The sequence below is a fragment of the Amphiura filiformis genome, chromosome 19 (assembly GCF_039555335.1).
Source record: "Amphiura filiformis chromosome 19, Afil_fr2py, whole genome shotgun sequence".
NCBI classification, from domain to species: domain Eukaryota; kingdom Metazoa; phylum Echinodermata; class Ophiuroidea; order Amphilepidida; family Amphiuridae; genus Amphiura; species Amphiura filiformis.
The window spans coordinates 46,748,601-46,771,613 of NC_092646.1; the positions used below are offsets into that span (position 1 = coordinate 46,748,601).

Here is a 23,013-nt window from a genome sequence, read left to right on the forward strand (position 1 = left end):
TTGTAGACGGGTTTCTACGGTAGTCGGTTAGTTTTGTGGGGTTCATTATCGAACCCCAACGGTTTTAGCTTGTATTTATATTATTTATCAACATAGGCCTATTTCTTTGTGATATTTCAAGCGTTTTAAAATTTCAAAATAACCCCATTCAATTACACGGTTGACGATGAAAATTGACTGAATTTAGAGAATGCAATGCGGCCACCACCTGTCTGATCGCATATCATCCTGGCGAGAAATCAGCTAATCATACAGGGAATATTAACCCTCGAACACCATATTTTTTACCACGAACTACGAAGAGGAGGAGGGGGGGGGGGTTGTTGCGACCCCCCTAAATTTTCAATTATAAATGTCATATACCAATATATTTGATAGTAATGTATAGCTATGGCTCTCATCTATCCAGTGATACCAAAATGATACAAACATTCTCTACATAATGTCGCTATGAGCCAGCCGAGAAGGGGGGGGGCAAGCGATTTTTGGCATGCTTACATTCATGGGGCGCATTTTAAATAAAACACTCTTAAAAGCTTAGGAAAACAGTACGGAAACGCTTAAATATGCAAATCTTCCTGCTCTCTACGCTCGCAACAGAATAGCTAAACCATTTAAGGTTTGCAAATCGGGATCCCAAAAATTGAGAGGGAGGGGGGCAAGCCATTTTGCAGGCAGAGAGGAGGCGCGAGCAATTTATTTTGGCACGCCATTTTGAAATTTTACAGGGCAAATTTTGGGGCCCCAAAATTGTTTGGGTCCTGGGCCCGGGCCCATCTGGCCCAATGGTAAATCCGGCCCTGATGATTTAATATACATTTTGAATTTTTGGTGGGCAGCCTATCAAAGTGTGGTATATATTATTCAAACCTGAATCTATGTTACTCTTTTCAGACCAACTTGACATCGCTTCATGATGGGGCTTTTACAGATCTTAGCAATCGTTGGTCTGGCATGTTTGGGTAGCGGATATGCACAAGATGGTGAGTAATATGAAGTTGTATTTTAATTTTGCTCGATATACCCACTAGTATCCCTGCCCAGGCTTGTATCAAAAAGACCCGGGCAAAAAGACTTGAATTCATTCCAGATACATGGCCCCGGGGTAGGGCCTTTTCAGATCTCGTTTTGCTTCCGTGGTTGTATGGTAAATATGCACAAAATAATAAAAATTATTATAAATAACACACACAACAACCTAATAATAATTAACAACGATATAGACACTCAAGGTCCGATTTCTCGAAGCTTAATTGGCTAGTGGTCAAGCTTCTTAACCCAGCAGGAATTATTTTATTGATTTATCTTTCACGGTAATGCACGATGTGAAATTGTAAGCACGTGGTATATAGGACTAATTGGGCTTAAGCCCGACGGCTTAGGAAGCCTGACCATTAGCCATGCTTCGAGAAACCGGCCCTGAATATTATACTCTGTGCGTGCCAAATTAGGCTATATTAATCGAGTAAGGAAATAGAAATAAAATTGCTTGGTTGATCTTTATAACCACAATGTTTTTTGTTTTTTTTTAAATTTTGCTGTCATGGAAACTATGTACTGAATTATTATGATTAAAAGTATACATAAAAAACTTATTCTATATGGGACAGATTGCACAGTTTACGAGTCCAGTGATTTACAGAAATTAGTCAAATGACCATTTACACTCAGCTCCACACCACACAGTGTTGCCCATTATGCAGCCTTTCCGCCCAAAGTCAGAACTACCAGAGCGTTAGCTGCTATATATTTAAAGAGGGTGGTCTTTACGCCCAATCGTGCCGTATAGAGTTGAAATAAATCAAAGAGCGAGCTTTCCTGTTAATATTCATAAGTATTTTAAACATTTTTATGTAATTGGCACCACAAACTTACTACTAAATGCATATACTTTGTTTACATCTCAACCGGAAACCATTTTTTATTCTGTGCAAATGAGGCATACCAACATTGTATTGCAAATTAAGACGACGGTTTAGAATTGCCAAAAGATTGACTTCTCGCTTCGTTCGCTGTTCTACTTCTACTTTATTTTTCCCCAATTTGTTTCGTTTTCTATTGTACTCCTTTCCATTATATTTTCAAACCTGTTCTATCTTATTTCCCATCTCTTTTTCCTTTTATTCTGTTTAATGTTCAATCGATTTTTTTATCTTTTATGCAACGACGGCCGTAACAGTGTATGTGGTTTGTGGGCTGAAAGTTAGGACTAGCACCGAGGCAAATAAAGTTTTCACGGCACCTGCAAATACTCTTGCTTTCACCGAAGTATTTTCATATAATAAATATTGGAATATTCATTCAATTTCCGTGGATGATTCACGGAGCAGTATTTACTTTGAAGATTTTTATGGAAAGTCAGCAATGAGATACGATGCACAAGGGAACAAAGTACAAGTCACTCCAACTGGAACAGGTAAGAATGATACAAAAGTACCGAAAAAATCGATAACAAGTCCGAGAAACTCGTTAATATGCACATATGTGACGCGATCAAGCAAAATCAGTCGGAACTCGGAAATATTAAATTAATTTCCAAAGCCGGATTTTGCAGAAAACCCCATTGAAATTGAACAAACAATTCCAAAGATATGGGAAATATTTCCCGCCCGGGAATTGAACCCAGGACCTCTGGTTTACGAGACCAGCGCCTTAACCACTTGGCCACGGGAGCTTCATGGTTAGGCAGACTGGGAATTCAACCGATAAGCGGCCACTTAACCCTACCTCCTCAGTGGCGGCGCCAGGAATTTTTTTCGGGGGGGGGGGTACAAGTGGGTGGCAAAGTGAATTTCAGGGGGGGGGCAAAATCAACCAATTTTGCGCCAAATTGCCGCAAAAAGTGGAAATTTCCGTATTTTGGTTTTTTTGCTGGGGGCAACAGGGGGAGTTCTGACTGGGGCATTTTCCCCATACCCCTCTCCCGTGGCGCTGTCACTGTACCTCCTTCGTGCAAGTCTTCCCAATGTGGCTCGGGCTTGACAAGCGTAAATACAGCCGTCCTCACTGTAGAGGAACATAATATGAAAAACATAGGCTTTTTTTCGACGAGAATAAGCAAACTATGATGCAATTTTATCAATTTCGCCGTCGAGCAATAATTAAAGGACTTGCACGAAGGAGGTAGGGTTAAGTGACCGCTTATCGGTTGAATTCCCAGTCTGCATAATTAATCATGGAGCTCCCCTGGCCAAGTGGTTAAGGCGCTGGTCTCGTAAACCAGAGGTCCTGGGTTCAATTCCCGGGCGGGATCACTTTTCCTATTTCCTCCTTAATCAGGGACCAAGCTCATAGAATTAATGATCACCATAGGTAAAATGCTAAGGCATGCTGGCCTAATTCAGTGGCGTAGATGGGGGATGATTGTATGGACCATCCTCCTATAAATCCCCCCCCCCCCCCAGTAAAGCTAAATCTCAACTGCCACTAATTAAAGTAACTTTTTTTACATTATTTTGATAAACAGAATATGTAGACTACATGATAGTTGATGAAACTGGCAGTACTCTTTACTATTTTGATTATGATGGTGTTGCCTTCAGCGTAGACCTGACCGCAGCGGATCCATCTACTACTATGAAACAGTTAGCCACAACAGGCCGCGTTATTAGTGCAGCCATAAATGGACGGTGAGAAAAAAAATCTTGTATTTTTCTTAAAATATATTTATCACATTATCATCATATTATCATCATGATCATGGGAGGCTGGGGCCGGGGAATGTCCGCCCTTGGGGCAAGTCCTCCCACCACGTATTTCTGATCATGTAACTGCTGGGAAAGTACCATGATGATGTAATTAGTTGGCACACGTCACAGCTAAGAATCCAAAAGTCAGAAATCTCGCTGGAGAAATTATCGTCAAAAAACGTTTCCGAGTCAAGGAAGTTCACTTTACTTTTTTAAATTAGTAATATTGCAAACACACTTTTTGTGAAGATTTCATGATTAGGTGTTAATCCATTGGTGATATGACGATATCCCAACACCCACTGCCTACGGGCAAACATTATTTGGCAAGATTCAGAGGGGCGGTACATTTTTGGCAGGTCGAAAGAGGGAGCCAGCGTTTGGCATACTTTTGGTACTTTAAACCATAATGTGTGATTTGCTCTACAGCAGCGCCCTCAATTTTTTTCGAATTTCTACTTTTTGCACCATTGTAATGGCCATTGGTGTACATAAATGTCCTGTGAAAGACTAAGCCCGAAGTGCTTTTATTACAGTAAAATTTAACATTTGTAATAAAACCGTGTTTATTCTGAGCTCACCGATCGAGTGCTGAATACATTCGTCGCCTGCTTGTGTATATTGAATCATCGAATCAGTGACGTACCGTATAAACTGTATGTATATCGCTATTCGTAGTACGTCTTGTTTGTACATCCAATCAGCTGCGTGTAGCTCCGCCAATAATCATGATAAAAACAATACGATTGGCGAGATTATACACGCATTGTAGGCGCTGTACGAACGCATAAAATATCGCTGTTCGTCTTATACGTCTTGTTTGAATCCGATCAGCTGCGTGAAGCTCCCGATAATCATGATAATAATAATTGGCGAGCTAAATACACGCATTGTAGGCGCTGGAATGAAATACCAATTTTCTTCGTTTTACCTCATTTTGTTTGGCTGGACATGTTAAAAGGGGACAATGTGATCATTAGTTATCAGTGAAAACTAACATTCAAATAAGAATTTATTTTTTATGCTAATCACACATTATTGCTTTAATTGTGAGTTTGTATTGTTTCCACATTTAGAGACCTATATCTGACAATATTTCAGCAGACTGCGCATTCTAGCACACGTGATATCCGTAAACTTAATGTGGATACAGGGAAGTGACTACGGTAACATCTGCGAGAAACACAGACGGATTGCTCTATGACGCCGCAGGTACTTCTACGACTATATTATATAATCGTATTATATACTCGTATATATTTAAATCTAAAAGTTTAATTAAGTAGAGGTGGTTACGTCGGCATGAAAAGTTATATGTGACGTGTCATGTCAAAAGCAGACACTTTTGGGCAGGTTATCAATTTTGAGGTTTTTACATATCTTACATATAGAGATATTTTGCTCCACAATGCTGTTTTCCCCAATGTAATCAGACATTCCTATAAGCGAAGATATTGATTTCGTAAGTTATGGTATTATAAATTGGAAATTGAGATATCGGCCTTTAAGAAAATAAGTATTGTTTAGCCGCTGGAGTGCATCTATTGTCTCATATAACATGGGCGACATCATTATTTTAAGTAAAACAGTTAACTAAGTTTTTTGCTCAAAGTTATTGAAAAATAACACTTTGATGTTTTGCACAAGTTCATTCTACAAGATCATATATATACTTTGAAAACTTGCTTGAATGAGTTATGTACGCTTTATAAAAGTGTTGTTGTACAGTCCTGTTTAGAACATAACTCAATAACCACAGGACCTACAAATGTATATCTGTGATATTTGAATTCTTCTAAATACTCTACACACTAGGAGTTGATCAATGCAATTTTCGCCAAAGCTCACTACCATTCGCAAGATGCTGTGAAGTACCAAATCGCAACAGTTTAAAATAATTGCTAACCTTAACTCTTAAACTGAGGTGATGCAGATGTTTTGGATGAGTATTTACTCACGTGCATTGTATACATTTGCAGTCCCGGGCTTACAGTACATTTAACTATGTTTTCTCTTTCACACAGAAAATGCTCTATATTTCGCTTCCTGCCCAGACCAAGATACTCAAATGATAACCCGACACGATCTCGAATCTGGTGCAGAAACGGAGGTGTACCGATGGGAGGTGTACCAATGGGAAGCGTTATATGGTTTTGCAGCTTCAGACATAGACCTTTATGACGGAGGTCTATTATTAACTGACTTACGTTATGGTTTATTTACATTACCCAAAACTGGCAATGTGGCACCCACTGCTGTAGGAACAGGACTTGATGAGTGCAAAACTATCACTTCAGCTCAGGTGGTTAATGGTATGTATAAATATACGTAAAAAGGCGTTGGACTCAACGAGTGAAGACCGGAGCGCACGAATTAGGCACCAGAAACAAATTTGTTCGATCTTTGGATCGACCGTCGATGCTGCTTCGATGCTTGTTATTAATGAACTAACCACTAATTAATCAAAATTAATGCTAAATTTGTAGTGGTCAATATCAATACAGGCAAATATTCATAAGTTATAACAATTAACAGTGGTTAATTAGCTGACTTCATAAATAATAAGGATCGACCAAGCATCGATGTTCGATCGAAAGATCGAACTAAATTGTTTCCATTGCCTTACACCGACATCGCCCGGTTAATAATTACATTATACAACCAGAGACACTGAAATGAATACACGGGATCGATACACGTAAATGTGCTATGCACGATTGATATTCAGACGATAAATCTTTGGATATCGGTGTAGAAAATGATGAATATCTCCCGTAATTGATTTCGTATAAAGAAACCATGCAGATCTGGTTCCTTGCACTTGAACATATATGTTCAACAGATATTATACAGCGTCTTGAGAAACTAGCGTGCGTCTTGAGCTGAAAAAGTGACCAAAATTCAGATTTTAAATAGCGCAGCGTAGACCCTCGTGGAGGTAGTCTCGGGCCAGACTGTATGTGACTATCACGAACATACAGGATCGACGAGTGCCAGACAGACTGACACAAACTGGCTGTGTAGGAGACTATCGTAGAGGCAGTCTAAAGCAGATAACAATGGCGTATGTATGCATGATATGTATGATATTGTAGATATTAAAGCTCCGGATTTTTAACGCGGTGCTCACAATATGTCTCTTATTTTCAAGTTTTGTCTCTAAATTACTACTATCCGAACGTTTCCTTTGAATCAAACTATAGTTGATCACAATATTGTGTTACTTTAGAAAAAATAGTATTGAAAAAGTATTTATTGGGTAATCCCACCCTTAAGAGAATTCCAGTGATTACGGGAGTAAGATGTTTTGAATTCACTTGAACACTGAAACTTTCTCAAATCTGCTGTCGACTGCAGACGACAAGTTCTAATTTTTTTTTTTTAATTCAAAAATATCAGAATTTTACATTTTCATGACCATATTTGGAATCAGCAGTAAAAGTGCATTAAAATGAGTACAAACAAGGCTAGTATTGGTTCAGTGGTTCTTAAGATAGCTCTTGATATTTTGAGAAAATATCTCAAAACTTGACTTTTTATGTTGAAGCCTGTGGCCAGCGCCAGCGCTAATGCTACATTCTCATGTGTTATTCTTGTAGATGTGTGCAAGATGCATCACACCCATAGTTACACTCACAGTGGCCGTGTAAGGAATACAGATTTCGCATTTGTGTTCAATGAAGTCTCCGCTGGAGCTAGCAGTTACACCATTTCCATCAAAGGAACAGAATTTGCATATCTTATTCTCTCTCCAACCAACAATCCTGCAGATGATGTAGCCGGAGAAGTCGGGATACCGAAAATAGGTACATTAACGAACACACAACAGAGCACAAACGAATTAAGGTACCAGTTATGTTCACCCCTGTGTATCTTAAACAAAGATAAATATGTCAGAATTACAACCAGCAGCTATTATCTGTACCCTTTAGCTCTGATTTAAGATCTCATTTGTTGAAATCGGTTGATAATTAAAACCCAAGGAACAAGGAAAGAGAGAAATCAAAACTTGCAAAAGTCATAATGTTTTAATCAATGGAAAGTACGGCGCCAGTTATCTTCTTCGATAAGGCTTTGTGTACTAATCAAAAGAGTATCCAATGTAGGAAACTGTAACTTTTGAAATGGCATCTTCCTTGGCCTGGGAAGCATGGACTTGGGATTCGTGTCTTTATTTCTTGATCGATTTAATGAGGCTGTAAATGCGGGCTGAAAGATACCGCTATTAACGGCTGATTCTAATAGAGGCCGTCAGCGTGACGTCATATGCCGCCATCTTGTGGGTACACGCTGCGATGGTCGTTCGATCTCCATGCGTGATGACGCGTGATAACTGCGTGGCAAGCTGGCTGCGCGTAGTGTCCGACGCATGAACACGCGTAGCATTTGTACCCACAAGATGGCGAAACTATTGTGACATGTCTGTATTATTTTGTTTAAGATAATACAGGGCTGAAAATAACTGGTACTTAAATTATTTTGTGGTCTGTATACTTGAGCCAAAAAAGGTCTGTTCACTGTAAGTGGCCTAAAAAACAAAATTCAAAATGCGGTTTGTTTGTTTTTAGGTCAGGATTTATAATCAATTATATTTCAAATTGCATACAGCATGCAAAAGAATTAACGTACCAGTTATCTTCACACCGTATATCTTAAACAAATACAGAAATGTCTTAATTGGAACCAACAGCCAATAGCTGCATTTTTAGCTCGGACTTAAGACCTCATTAGTTGAAATTGTTCAAGAAATATACGGCCCAAACCCCACGGAAGATGCAAAGTTGCGATTTGCTCCATTGCATGCCATATTGATGTGTACACAAAACGTTCTCGAGCAAGAGAACTAGCGTCGTGCTTTCCATTGATTAGTACATAACAACTAGCGTCGTGCTTTCATTGATTAGAGCATAAAATTGCAACGTTTGATTTCGTTCCTTCCTTAGGTTCTAGATCACATTTTCGTTAATTCTCAAGCAATTTCAACAAATAAGGTCTTATATCAGAGCTAAAGGGTACAGGTACTGGCCACTTGTTTTAACGTTGACATATTTTCCCTTTGTTTAAGATATACAGGGGTGAACATAACTGGTCACCTTAATTCTTTTGCAAATGGTATACTGCGGGTCAAGAAATCTACAGTCGGTTCCGATTAGGGAAAGGCCCGATTGTCGACTAAACAAATGACCCGATCCGCTATTTACGGCGACCCCCATCACTAGATCAATGATTGGCCTGGTTGACGTTTTTTCAGCGATATCTCCCTGATTTCAGCTGTTAATGATAATCTTCACTAAAATTCTCATAATAACTAAACCAAGTACATGCATAGTTTGAAGTGGTAATTCATGTAATAATTCATGTAATAATTACCATACGATTTAAACTCGGATTATTACAAACGTTATCGACCAAATGTCACAAACGTTACCAGAAGTATAACAATCAGTGTCACAAACGTTACCAGAAGTATAACCAATCAGTACAAACGTTAAATGTAACAAACGTTACCAGAAGTAGAGAGGTGTGGTAAAACCACTTCTTTTCTGTCCAGCATGAAAATCTCGTTAACGCTAAACATCGGCCAGTCTTCAGACCAGTAACTTGATCAGAGGGGATATGACATGGTTTAGTTATTCGTCTCAGTTTCGCCTTTTCTTTTATTTTCTTTCTATCGGATGGAAAATATATATAAGGTCGGCTTTGTAGCAAAGCTAGGCACAAAGCAGAATCTTGGACATCTGTCCAGTTATTACGACTGAACCCGATAGATTCGGTTTATTTCGTTTGGTTAAACTAGAACTGGATTCCGAGATTATGTTTACTGCCAAAGCGATGCTAAACACTGCTAAAAGTAAAATAACTTCCCATCTTATTGCCTCGTCTACTTTGTAACATTTTTATTTCAGAGATTGGTAGGAAGGATAATACAAGGTCTGCAGGCCTCTGTAATTCCAATGAGAAGGCAGTCTTCTCCTCTGCTTCACCTAACGTTCTGAGCTCAACCGACTACCGTGAATACACCGTGACATTCGCTAATGGGCATGTAGAGGTTAGTGTTGATGGCCAGGCATTCATCAGTGCGGATATGGCATGCCTCGTAGATCTAGATGTCAATTATATTGGTGTTGCGTCAGGATCTGGCAACGAAGCTGACTGGAAAGTCTGTGGCTAAACCCAGTTATTTATGGTTAAACTCAGTTATTGATGGCTAAACCCAGTTATTTATTGCCTACTGATCTGGGTTACCCAGAATAGGTTGAGGTTATAAAGAATAAAGTTATCTCTATTTGATTTTAAACTTATATGTTAAATAATCTTTTCTTTAAAATAAATGTTAGAATCGCACTTTAATTTACCCGAATTTATTGTTTAATGATCCGATGATATTAATATGAACTAGGACCTCAAACATGCTCCTCTGTCAATACGCAGTTCCGTAACCCCAATATGGTTGTACACTCATAGAATGACATTTACACACACTAGGACCTCAAACATTCTCATCTATTGGTATACAGTCCATTAACCCCACTATGTCTGTACATTCATATAATGACCTTTGAATGTGTTGAGTTATAATTTTTTAATGGAGGTCACTGAACGGTGCCCGTGGAGATGAGACCATATTGGTTCATAGTGATATCGTCGCATAATGCTGAATAACAGATTACTATGAACTGTCTGTGTATAAGTGATTCGCTGAGCGCGAGTAGCGCCCAAAGTAAAAACAGACTTTCACTGTATCGGTAACGTTGTAGAAAATACAATACTGATATGGTTCATACTGATGGTTATTATTTGACAATATGCGTCAGTCGCAACGATACATACAGGGCCGGATTTACCTTTTTGGCCAGCCAAAATTTTGATGCCCCAACGTACCGTGAGGAAGGCATGTGCTCTCAAGTGACCATGTTTTTAGATTCTACTTAGGCATTTTTCGCGCGAAGCGCACGAAAAAATTTAGCAAATTTTGTACCTTATTTTGGCCCAAAACGTAGTGTTTTCGGCTAAAATGGAAGATGCACACTAAACAGGGCAATTTTTGGGCCCCAAAAATTTGGGGGCCCTGGGCCCGAGCCCATCTGGCCCTATGGTAAATCCGGCCCTGGATACATACGCTAGTATCCCAGTAACTTTCGTGCATTATCAAAAAATCTCTTTTCGAGGCCATAATGAATGAAAAAAAGTAGTTTACAAACACGCATCTGGATATTCCAATTATTATTAATATGTTCTTGATAAATACACTAATTGAGCTATTCCAGTTTAAATCAACACACCCCCACCTTGGAATACATGACCTTAATCTTAGCTAATCTTTCACACAGGGAGTGTGAATTTCAAATCATGTTACCTGAATGGATTACTCCATTTGAAACCGACATTGTAATTGCTTAAGTCATTTCTTCCATGGGTATCGCTTGCTTAGCGACGAGCGATTGGTATTTGACCAATGAGATGCAGGGAGTCATTTAGTCAAATGGAACATGACACATGATATAATCGAACCATCCTCCTTCAAGGGAGTCTCCGGCAATCATAACATTATGCCTTATATGTTAGAAAAATAATTATCAAGCACGAATCACATGGTTGAATTTAAAACAAACTCATATTGACCATAAAACGAATAAAACAGTCACCTCTCAACACGGGATATTCAAAATTCCCGCGCCACTAATTGTCTAAGTGCAATGACGTAATGGTTGTTTGTGCTCAATTGTCGTCAGGTTCCATTGTATTACTGGGACGTCATTGCACTCGACAATATCGGCGCCCGGGAATTTTGAATATCGCGTGTTGAGAGACAGATGTTTTTATTCGTTTTTATGGTCACTATGAGTTTGTTTTAAATAAAACCATGTGATTCATGCTTGATAATTATTTATCTTACATATAAGACATAATGTTGTGATTGCCGGAGACACCCTTTAAGTGATGATATAATAACACTAGCACTTAATATTTGTCTGCACGTTAAATAAATCATATAATGCATAATTATACTGCACGTTAAATAAATCATGTAATGCATATACTGCACGTTAAATAAATCATATAATGCACACAACCGACATGCTTTGAAGTTTCTTTATTACTGCCATCGTGTTGTTGCTGGGTTGTTTTCATTATAAACGTCACATTTTATTTTGGTTCTTGTTCAAAAGCTTATTCAGTGATTTGTTCATCAGGAGGATCGAAAAATCAAGGAGCAAAATCCAGTGTATCACCTTTTTATGCTCCCCAAAACCCATGATCTATTAATAGACCTTCTGTCACATTACAGCACTTCCTGTGGGTATTCTGGATGATGTCATATCTATTTATATTATCAGGGATTCCCCTAATAGTGCAATGCACTGAACATTATAAAAATTAGATATGATTCAATTTGTTTTGATCACCATGATCACGTGTTGAATGAAAGGAAATCCCCCTAAATGTCATCACTCATGAAATAACTCGAATTTTATAAAGTAAGATAAATAATCAAAATTAAATTACTCAGGATACATCACAGTATCCAAACAAAATTGAATCTATCTCAGTACGACGGCAACTTAGCTCACTTCCCATGCTTCCGGTCATTTTTACCGGCGTGACAACTGCTGTTACGTAAACATTTTTGAAAAGAAGCCGGCAAATACTGCTTTTTTGGAAACACGAGTCATTTCTCGCTTAGTTCCCGTTAAAGATTTAAAACATAATCAAAAAGCAAACAGTAACGTATAAAAGTTGAATAATTGCGGATAAAAATAATGTTTATTGTGAGCGAAGAGGTTTAAAAAATGAGAAAACACGCCTGTCACGATCACCAAAATGGTTATATCTACAATGGATATCTGCGCAAACGCCGGTCGTATGCTTTTCTGTAATGATAGACATTAACTAACGTCAGCTTGTATTAAATTTTCAGCGAAAAAGATTGGTGAATTAACCGAGTCGTTTTTTGGGGCACAGACGAAAAAAAATGCAGTTGCATCATACAATACATAGAGACTGTATGTCGTCGAGCTTCCCGAAAAGGGCCTTATTGGGATGATATGCGCGCGTAGCACGAAAAAAACGGTATTTTCCACTATTTTCGCCCATTATCCGGCTAAAAAAGGGCTTTATTGTTACAATGTGCGCGCGTAGCGCGGAAAATTTTTACACTAGTTTGGCCCTGAATTTTGCTAGAAAAGCGGCTCCTTGCCCTTTTTCTTTTCCTTTGCCCTCCTGATTTTCTCTTTCATTTTTTGTCAGAGGGGTACTTTTTCTTTCATTTTTTTGTCAGGGGGGCACTCTGCCCCCCGCTGGCTACGCTACTGGTCATAGGTTGGAAAGTTGCTTTCAAGACGGCCTCGTGTCGTAATCCTGCGTGACCATTGGTGACCAGTGTCACTAGGAAAATTAGCCATCGGCTCTATCCAATAATCGTCAGAATTGTCCAGTGATGCTTGTTTATTCATGTAAAATACTGTCTTGTTTTACAAAATATTGACGTAAATATAAATAGTATACCTCATTTGACTGAAGTACAATAAAGATTGCAAACAGTACGAGATTATTGTAGCAGTTTGTGATGGCGCAGTGGTTAACCAGTTCGCTTTCAGTGCAAGAGAAATAAGTTTCGAACCCCTACCGTGGCGTTTTAATTTTTCCTCTTCTTTTGTTGTGAGGGTGTGTAGGCCGGAAATTTGGATATAATTCGTTATGAACACGGCAGAGTGCCGAATACGCAAAATTGCTGTTCCGAGTAAACGGCGATTGAAAATATTGGTACTATTCCATTGATCCTTCTAAAAATTTAGAACATTCGTGAGCACTCGTTTGAAATGTATATTATAGAAGTGAATGTACACGAATTATTTACAATACTTGCATGTTCTGAAACAATCGATATATCACTCAAAGCGCGTTTTAACAGCTATTCGGCTTTATGCAGTAGCCAAAATGTCTCTACTACTGCGCAGAGAGAGGTCGAATGCGCAAAACTACGTGTAAACCATAGCACGCATTCTTGATTTGGGACTTTTGTGTATAAATTACTGGTTGTTTTAAGGCTATGTAGACTTAACTTGCTATAAAAGTTATAAATAGTCATCCCTGTAATATTTAGCAAAAACTCGAGGATTTTAAAGCAGAAATAAATATATTGGCCTATATTTTGCGTATAATTTTCCAGGATTTTCCAATTTCACGGGGGCGCACTCACATTATTAAACCACATCAATATCATGTGGGGAATGTTTGTACTTATTTTGGTATCACTGGATAGAAGATACCTACAGCTATACGTTGGTATCAAATATATCAGTATAGGACATGTAATATAGAAAATTCGGGGTTTCCCGCTATACAATACTATAGATTAACCTGATTTGTACAGCTAAGTATACGATTCGTCTCTCTGCCGAATTCATTTATCGCACTTAGGCGTCCAAATCAAAATTTCAATAACTACGTCGAGGAGTAAGATTTACTATTAATTTTTGGTGGAAATAAAAGACAACCTGAAACATAATCATAAGCATACAAAAAGTCAATTTACTCAAAATTCTCGATTCGTCACTCTGCCGAATTCATAACGATATCTATGCAACATTTTTGTTTCGACACGGTCCTCTCTGCAATGTTTCTTTATGCGTACTGCATATATATTACAAATCATTATTCTTTTTCAAACTTAATTTTTTGATATAGTAATTTTTACATTATGTCCCAACTTACACCTAGCTTCTATCTATATATGTATCAGCCAAATTCATTGTTTAGAGAAACTTTGATGTCTTATTAAAATATAGAACACCGCAGTTAAGCGGTCAAAATAATAAGCGATTTCTTTCATTTTGATCTCATTGAAATGTTCTCTTTAAATGACCATAATTTCATAATTTTGGCAAAGAATAACTAAACTGAAATTTGACCGAAATCGTATATTATGGCTTTAACAAAAATATACATTTTAGGATTAAAATAAATTAATACAAACTGAGTTAAAATAACGGAGAGTTTTTATCCAGTTCGGGCGTCCAAATATTTACCGCTAAGCCATAGGAGGAGTTTGATAGAATCAGTGTTAATAACAATGTTATTCTCACTCAGTGGCTCACTCACTTTTATGCTGACTTTAAAATTGTTTGAACATCGAGAGTATTTTTCCAAGGTAACCAACAACGTACAATTGACAATCAAAGTTTGTTTTTAGCAAAAATAATCAACCGTTTGACAGTTGTCACGCACATAACATTTCAACATGTTTAATATACGACTAGAAATATACCCCAACCAAATTTCATGAAATATTCAGCACCGCAAGCTACTTTAGTTAATATTTAACATGACACCTATTTTTGAGTGTGGCGCTTTTTCTTACTTGAGGATATTAACTAGGGAACCCAAGATTTGCCAAGACCCAATGCTGATTTATGGTGTCACGATTACAACTCTTGCAATGGAAGGCCACACAGCTGTCTTATAACTTTCTAGGAATGCTGATCAATGGTGACACGATTAAGAATACTACTATGGCACGCCACAGCTGTCTTATGGATCCCAATAATGTTAATGAATGGTGACACGATTAAAATTATCACAATGGCACGCCACAGCTGTCTTATAACTTTCTATATAGGAATGGTGATCAATGGTAACAGGATTAAGAATTATACTATGGCACGCCACACCCGTCTTATAACTTTCTAGGAATGGTGATTAATGGTGACACGATTAAAGGAAGTCTCCGGCAATCACAACATTATTCCTTATATGTAAGAAAACAAACTCATAGTGACCATAAAAACGAATAAAAACATCCGTCTCTCAACACGCGATGTTCAAAATTCCCGGGCGCCGAAATTGTCGAGTGCAATGACATCCTAGTAATACAATGAAGGCTGACGACAATTGAACACAAATAACAATTACGTCAATGCACTTTTGAATATCGCATGTTAAGAGCCGACTGTTTTTATTTGTTTTTTACGGTCAATATGAGTTTGTTTAAATGAAACCATGTGATTCATGCTTGATTTTCATTTTCTAACATTATAAGGCATAATGTTATGATTGTCGGAGACCCCCTTTAAGAATAATATTATTGTACGCCACAGTCGTCTTATGGATCCGAAGAATACTGACTTATGTTGACACGATTAAGATTACCACAATGGTACACCGCAGCTGTCTTACTTTCTAGGAATGGTGATCAATGGTAACAGGATTAAAAATTCTACTGTGGTCCGCCACACCTGTCTACGGAACCCTGAAGTGACATGGTAAAAATATTTTTTGGGACGTTAAAAATATTTTTTCGGAAATTATCTCGAGATAATAATAAAATTATCCCGAGATAATAAAATTATCTCGAGATAATAAAATTATCCCGAGATAATATCTCGAGATAATAAAATTATCCCGAGATCTTTTTCTACCACGAGCTCTATACATAGCAAGATCTCGACATAATAAAATCATCTCGAGATAATAAAATTATCCCGAGATAATATCACGAGATAATAAAATTATCCCGAGATAATATCCCGAGATAATAAAATTATCTCGAGATAATAAAATTATTCCGAGATAATATCTCGAGATAAAAAAATTATCTCGAGATAATAAAATTATCCCGAGATCTTTTTCTACCACGAGCTCTATACATAGCAAGATCTGTGATTCAGCTGAGTGCAAGGAAAACAGTGGCGTAGCCAGGACAGAGGAGGGCAAAGGAAATACGATTTTTAAAGGGAGCAAACTTTGACAAAAATGAGCAGGCCTACCAAAAAAACGCCTACGGGGGGGGTAGGCTTGCTTCTAACCCATTTTCTTGTAAAATTGTTCACTGTATTGTTGGGAGTGGCCTTCGAATATTTTTATCTCGTTTCTTTCGAAGTACTAGGCCAGCATGCTTATGTTTGAACCTGGCTGGTCCCATCAGGACCTAAGTGTGTCTCCACACGGCCGCGACCGACAAACAAACAAAGAAACCCAATCCCGGCCATGGAAGACGACTGCATCAAGTTGTCTTTACGGGACTCAAGCCCAGCCGGCAGCACGCGCGGGCAACTAACGGGTCGTTCCCCATGCGATGCCTCGCTCGAATACTCTCGCGTGAAGCTGGTGGTACTGTGCTCTGAAAAACCCTCAGACTTGTAGTACCCGTACCCGTACTCGTACCCGTACCCGTACTCGAGTCCCAATCTCCGTACCCGTACCCGTACTCGTACCCGTGGCTTCGGACCCGTACCCGTACCCGTACTCATGCCCTACTTTGACTTCGGACCCGTACCCGTACCCGTACTCATGGACTGGGACCCGTACCCGTACCCGTACCCATGGCTTGGGACCCGGACCCGTACCCGTACCCGTACCTGTGGCCTGGGACCCGTACCCGTACTCATGGTCAGGGACCCGTACCCGTACCCATGGGTACGGGTACCATACAGTACATGGTTACACAAATGCAGGAAAGTGAGATAAGAATAGAATACTCTCACTTCCCAGATGCATGTTAACTCACAGATATTGGAAGTGTTAAAACAAATAGGTTACATCATGGATGGGGTTGGGTGGGGAGTAAATGGAAAGCTATAGCAAGTGCCCTTAAATTTATTTTAGCCTGGTCCAGGGCCCTGAAAAAGATAAACCCACCCCTACACAAAATGAACATGAATGCTGCCCACAGATCTACACAAACTGTACCAGCCTGTGCACACTGCCACCCATGACATGTCATGTATTCTACATGTACATGTCTCATTCACACAATGACTGATCAATACAGAAAAAGACCCAGCAAACTGGGAAAACATTTCAAGATTTTTTTTCCTTTTGTGGTGAATTTCAAGTTATCATGTTAAAATATCATTATTTTAGCTTTTATTAATCCTATTTTCCATTCAAATACACTCCACTACTTGTATGCTGCACACTTGTAGAACTAATGATAATATGACTGGTGTGACTTTTCCGCCAGCCACATGAGCTCACAGTGTACTTCTTGTGCCAGGCTTGGGCTAGTGCATCTGAGACAAATACCATACAGAAATTTGGGATTTGATAAGAGATTTAAAGGAGTTTTAAAATATTAATAAAACATGAATATAATTATCCAGATGTGCATAATTAATGATAATAATTATAATGATTTAAGCTAATGGATAATCTGTTGGATGTGTATTGTGTAGATGTGCATGAATGTACTTGGAAAATTGACAATTAATTTAATTCCAATTGATGTTTTAAGATAAATATTTTTCCCACATTGTACATGGATTGATTGGACTGGAATCGGACTGGGGTCGACTTCGAGCCCGAGTCCTATTTTTTGACCGAGCTGAGCTATGCCTTTTAATGTTCAATTCTGAAGCGAGGCCGAGTCCAGCAAAAAGTGGACTTGAGTCCGAGTCCAGACTCGAAACCTACATCACTGCTAAATATATACTAAAGTATGTTGCAATTAGTATTGCACAGTCTGGGTGTCCATACATAGACATAGTTTTTTCACTTGCATCCCAAAATATGCCACATTTAGGCTAGATCATGGAAGCAAACTTACTTCCATGGCTCAGTAGATTCACTATGACCACCATTTAAACTCTTTTTGTACTTGTTTAATTAATTTGGTTATACTCATACCCATAAATAAGTCCAAATTTCCATACCCGTACCCATGACCCGTACCCGTACCCATACTGGGACCCGTACCCGTACCCGTACTCGAGTCCCAATTTCCGTACCCGTACCCGTACTCGTACCCGTGGCTTCGGACCCGTACCCGTACCCGTACTCATACCCTATTTTGACTTTGGACCCGTACCCGTACCCGTACTCATGGACTGGGACCCGGACCCGTACCCGTACCCATGACCTGGGACCCGTACCCGTACCCGTACCCACGGCTTGGGACCCGTACTCGTACCCGTACTCATGGTCCGGGACCCGTACCCGTACCCGTACTCATGACGGGTCCCAATACTACAAGTCTGAAAACCCTGCTGTCCATTTTGCTTCGGAGGCTTTACTTTTAGTTGTCCAGTGTTGCATTTCAAGTCAGTGGCGTACCGTGGCCGCCCCAACCCCCCGGGGGGGGGGGGCATAAGAAGAAACAATTTTGCCGCCCCTTCCTTAACAGCCCGAAAAGGTTGACCCAATTTTTTTCACGGTCGTTGAAGAAGTGAAGAGCAAAAAAAAACAAAAACCATCCTTTTTACACATTTTTAATGTTTTTTTCGCCCTTTTTCTTTGCTAAATCGTTTTGCCGCCACCTTCGTTTTTGCCGCCCCTGTTTGTGCCGCCCCTTCTTCTTCCGCCGCACCTTCGTTTTTGCCGCCCCCTACTGACCCCGGGGGGCTGGCGCCTCAATGGTTTCATAATTGCTATAATTTAACTTAAAATGGGCGCGAGTCCGGGAAAAAATTGACACTCACCGTTTGAAGTGGGCTCTAAATCGACTGATTTGTTGCCCAGTCGTGAGGGTCTAGGGGGAAGCGCCCCCGAAAATTCTTGAATTGTAGCTTTTCAAAACCCTAAAAGTTTGCCATTTTGAGGGGTAAAATAATGTTTTTATTCATTTATTTCGTTATTCTGGGTCTCAAGAGAGAACAAATGGTTAATTGAGTTTCCAACTGATTGAGTGTCTCAGGTTAAAGAAGAAATAAAAAAAACTATTTCCAACTTTCTCATCGACAGATCAAATTTTCAATTCGCCCGAATGATAATTTTCAACGACTGCCAAAAATGAGTGGAGGAGGGTGGATTGCGCACGGCACTGGTAGGAGTTGTTTATCAGGGCAGTTTTCATTTAAAATGCAAATTCGTTTAATTGAAAGATTAGTTGCACTAAAATAGAAATGAATACAGCTGCCTTAAATTTCATACAATACCACAAAGTTGAGTTCTTCGTTAAGTTGTATACAATTTCGCAAAATTCAATTATGACAGCAAATTGCAGAAAGTTCGGTTAATTTCATACAATCATCTTACAAAACATGCATGATTGAGAGTATTGCGAAAACGTATTCTACATTTCTACTCTAATGCATTTTTAATAAGCCCAATCGCCATTCTAACTTCCGGTTTTTGAGAGCAGTTTTGGGACACTTTGACCTCTGACATCGGGAAAATTGACGTAATTATTATTAATTTTCTTATTATTGTTATAATTTTGATCATTAAAATACCAAATAATTAATTTATAAAATACTAATATTTTTTACATTTGTTTTAAATATTGTAAAACATTTTAGATTATAATTTGTACGTACAAAAACACAATATTTCTGAATTTTCTGAAAGGTCAAAGGACAAAGTGTCCCAAAACTGCAAAAACTGTCCTACAATGCATTGCAAATTTCCAATGCCGATTGGGCTTATTGGTCAATGTCACAGCGGAAATGGGAAATCAGACACATGTTGATGGATTTCTGCTCATTAGCAGATTAATCAGAATTTAAGCAGGATTTGTAGTGATCAGTCATTATAACGTTTCCAAATAAATATGTCACGACTGACTGCCCGGACGCCATGTACGTATAAAGACATACGTACTGTGTTTGTTATGCACATCGTGTACGTGTTCGACTAATATTTCCATTGTAATAATAAAACGACGGTTCCTGCGTTTTATTCAAAATCTCAAATTTTGACCAAACTACAGCACCTAATGTCTTGATTTTATTGAGGGCGTCCTCCTCAGCAAATGTTATAATATGGCTTTAATGTTGAGCAAGATTTGCTGTCACAATCGCTCATAATTTAGCATAATTTCATGCAATTTACAGCCATTTTCACTAAGTATATATGCTGCGACTATATACCAGCAATCAGGTTAATTTTGAGTGATTTGTGACATGGGCCTCCCAGACTATTTTACATGTATAATCACCCGGCTTATAAGAGACAAAGAAACAAAAACAAAACACAACAGAAAACATGGTGTTGGGGTGGGTCCAAAATTACGTTCTCACTTTTGGATCCAAACTTGTTTGAAATAGCTCTTTTCTTTAACTCTGTGAATCTCGAGGCAAACAAACAAACAAACAAACAGACAAACAAACAAACAAACATGAAGGATGTTGTCTGTTTCAGCTTCAAGTTTTTACTTTACCATAAGCGGCGCCAGGGTATTTTGATAGGGGGGGCAAAATTAATTGTGAATTTTTTTTGGCGGCGCTGCAGCGCTGCCCGTCGCGCTGCGCGACGCAGGGGTGTCTGAGGGGATGTGCCCCCCCTCAGAATTTGAAAATTTTCAAAATGACAGCACAAATGAAGCCATTTGATGCAACCTTTTCACCCTTTGGGGGTTATTTATTTATTTTCCAACCGCATATTTTTATCGATTTCATTCACTGGCCCGACCTTTGGCCCGGTGGTTTTAGGCATGGACCTACTCAATTACGTACCGTAGTAACTCCAACACCTGCACCTTTTGGTAAAGTTCATGGTACAAATGTGCACGAAGTGCACGAAAATTTGCAATATTGAAGATAAAACTGGTGAAATATGGTGGAAAAGTTAAATAAAGTCGCGCGAAAAGGTTCACTTTGCGAGCGTAGCGAGCAAAAAAAGAGCAGATTTTTTATGCTTTTCAGTCAGAAAAGGGCGGAGGAGGGGGGGGTGGATTGCGCACGGCACTGGTAGGAGTTGTTTATCAGGGCAGTTTTCATTTAAAATGCAAATTCGTTTAATTGAAAGATTAGTTGCACTAAAATAGAAATGAATACAGCTGCCTTAAATTTCATACAATACCACAAAGTTGAGTTCTCCGTTAAGTTGTATACAATTTCGCAAAATTCAATTATGACAGCAAATTGCAGAAAGTTCGGTTAATTTCATACAATCATCTTACAAAACATGCATGATTGAGAGTATTGCGAAAACGTATTCTACATTTCTACTCTAATGCATTTTTAATAAGCCCAATCGCCATTCTAACTTCCGGTTTTTGAGAGCAGTTTTGGGACACTTTGACCTCTGACATCGGGAAAATTGACGTAATTATTATTAATTTTCTTATTATTGTTATAATTTTGATCATTAAAAATACCAAATAATTAATTTATAAAATACTAATATTTTTTACATTTGTTTTAAATATTGTAAAACATTTTAGATTATAATTTGTACGTACAAAAACCCAATATTTCTGAATTTTCTGAAAGGTCAAAGGACAAAGTGTCCCAAAACTGCAAAAACTGTCCTACAATGCATTGCAAATTTCCAATGCCGATTGGGCTTATTGGTCAATGTCACAGCGGAAATGGGAAATCAGACACATTTTGCTGTATTTCTGCTCATTAGCAGATTAATCAGAATTTAAGCAGGATTTGTAGTGATCAGTCATTATAACGTTTCCAAATAAATATGTCACGACTGACTGCCCGGACGCCATGTACGTATAAAGACATAAGAGCAGATTTTTTATGCTTTTCAGTCAGAAAAGGGCAAAATTTGCGAGCGTAGCGAGCGAAAAAATTGGGTTCTTTATGCTATCTTGGTCAAAAGTTTAGGAATAGGTCCAAAATAGGTCCACCTTTTCAAAATCAGCCCCCAATGAATCCTGGCTACTCCCCTGGCCGTAATGAAGCCAATTGCTTATTTCTATTGGTGCATAATTTTTACACTATTTGAGAGAGGTGTTCTGATATGTGATGAAAGCCCGTAAAAGTTGTGTGATATCGAACTGAAAGTAAACTTATTAAGTTATTTATAATGATTAGGCCTAATTGCTGGCACACGACTTGCGTGTGTTGTCGCGTCAGGATAGTGATGTAGCCAGGATTTTTCCAAAGTATTTGGGAGAAAAGGCAAGAGAGACCATGTAACTTTTATGGGGGAAAAATTTACCGAAAATGGGCCCAAAATATAAAAAACAACAACTTTAATACCGCGTAGGTCAGCATTCCACAAGGGCAAGATGTCCGAAGGGGTGTTTATCGCCAGGAAGGGAATGGCTCCTTTTCTTCTTCTTCCTCCTCCCTTTCTCCCCTCTCTTTCTCTCCTTCTTTTCTTTCTCTTTTCCTTCCTTTTACCTCTTTTTGGAAATCATAGGGGGCAATTGCCCCCCTGCCCCCCTAATGGCGCCGCCCTGACTGGGCCCACGACCCTAATAGCTAACTAAAATATATATATATAAAAAGAATTTGAAAGTGCATTCAACGCTCCTAATTGTTGTGAAACAAACCCGGATCTTTATTTTATAACGTATAGTTAGAGTTTGATGAAAGTACACAACTGGTTCACTGTTCGATGTTAAACGGTATTTTGTTTGTCAGAAAGAAAACGATTGGAGTTGTATAAGAGCAGTATGTGGGACATGAGAGCACATCCCCACATC

General features: G+C 38.7%; 2 protein-coding genes across 2 annotated transcripts; both read left to right on the forward strand.

Moving 5' to 3' along the window:
- Positions 1-893: 893 nt before the first annotated feature.
- Positions 894-4,850, forward strand: LOC140140607 (uncharacterized). Its single transcript, XM_072162365.1, has 4 exons — positions 894-983; positions 2,180-2,416; positions 3,467-3,629; positions 4,766-4,850. Exons 1-4 carry the CDS (start codon positions 914-916, stop codon positions 4,848-4,850), a joined length of 555 nt encoding a protein of 184 aa, XP_072018466.1. The 5' UTR covers positions 894-913.
- Positions 4,776-11,221, forward strand: LOC140140739 (uncharacterized). The gene is made up of 4 exons (XM_072162484.1): positions 4,776-4,901; positions 5,714-6,001; positions 7,289-7,495; positions 9,596-11,221. Exons 2-4 carry the CDS (start codon positions 5,758-5,760, stop codon positions 9,859-9,861), a joined length of 717 nt encoding a protein of 238 aa, XP_072018585.1. The 5' UTR covers positions 4,776-4,901; positions 5,714-5,757; the 3' UTR covers positions 9,862-11,221.
- The last annotated feature ends 11,792 nt before the right edge of the window (positions 11,222-23,013 follow it).

Excerpts from the sequence above, each read along its gene's own strand:
- LOC140140607 (XM_072162365.1), top strand. The coding sequence starts at position 914 with ATGATGGGGCTTTTACAGATCTTAGCAATCGTTGGTCTGGCATGTTTG. Across the intron at positions 2,417-3,466 it reads AGTCACTCCAACTGGAACAG|AATATGTAGACTACATGATA; the intron begins GTAAGAATGATA and ends TTTGATAAACAG. Across the intron at positions 3,630-4,765 it reads AGTGCAGCCATAAATGGACG|AGACCTATATCTGACAATAT; the intron begins GTGAGAAAAAAA and ends TTCCACATTTAG.
- LOC140140739 (XM_072162484.1), top strand. The coding sequence starts at position 5,758 with ATGATAACCCGACACGATCTCGAATCTGGTGCAGAAACGGAGGTGTAC. Across the intron at positions 6,002-7,288 it reads TTCAGCTCAGGTGGTTAATG|ATGTGTGCAAGATGCATCAC; the intron begins GTATGTATAAAT and ends TTATTCTTGTAG. Across the intron at positions 7,496-9,595 it reads AGTCGGGATACCGAAAATAG|AGATTGGTAGGAAGGATAAT; the intron begins GTACATTAACGA and ends TTTTTATTTCAG.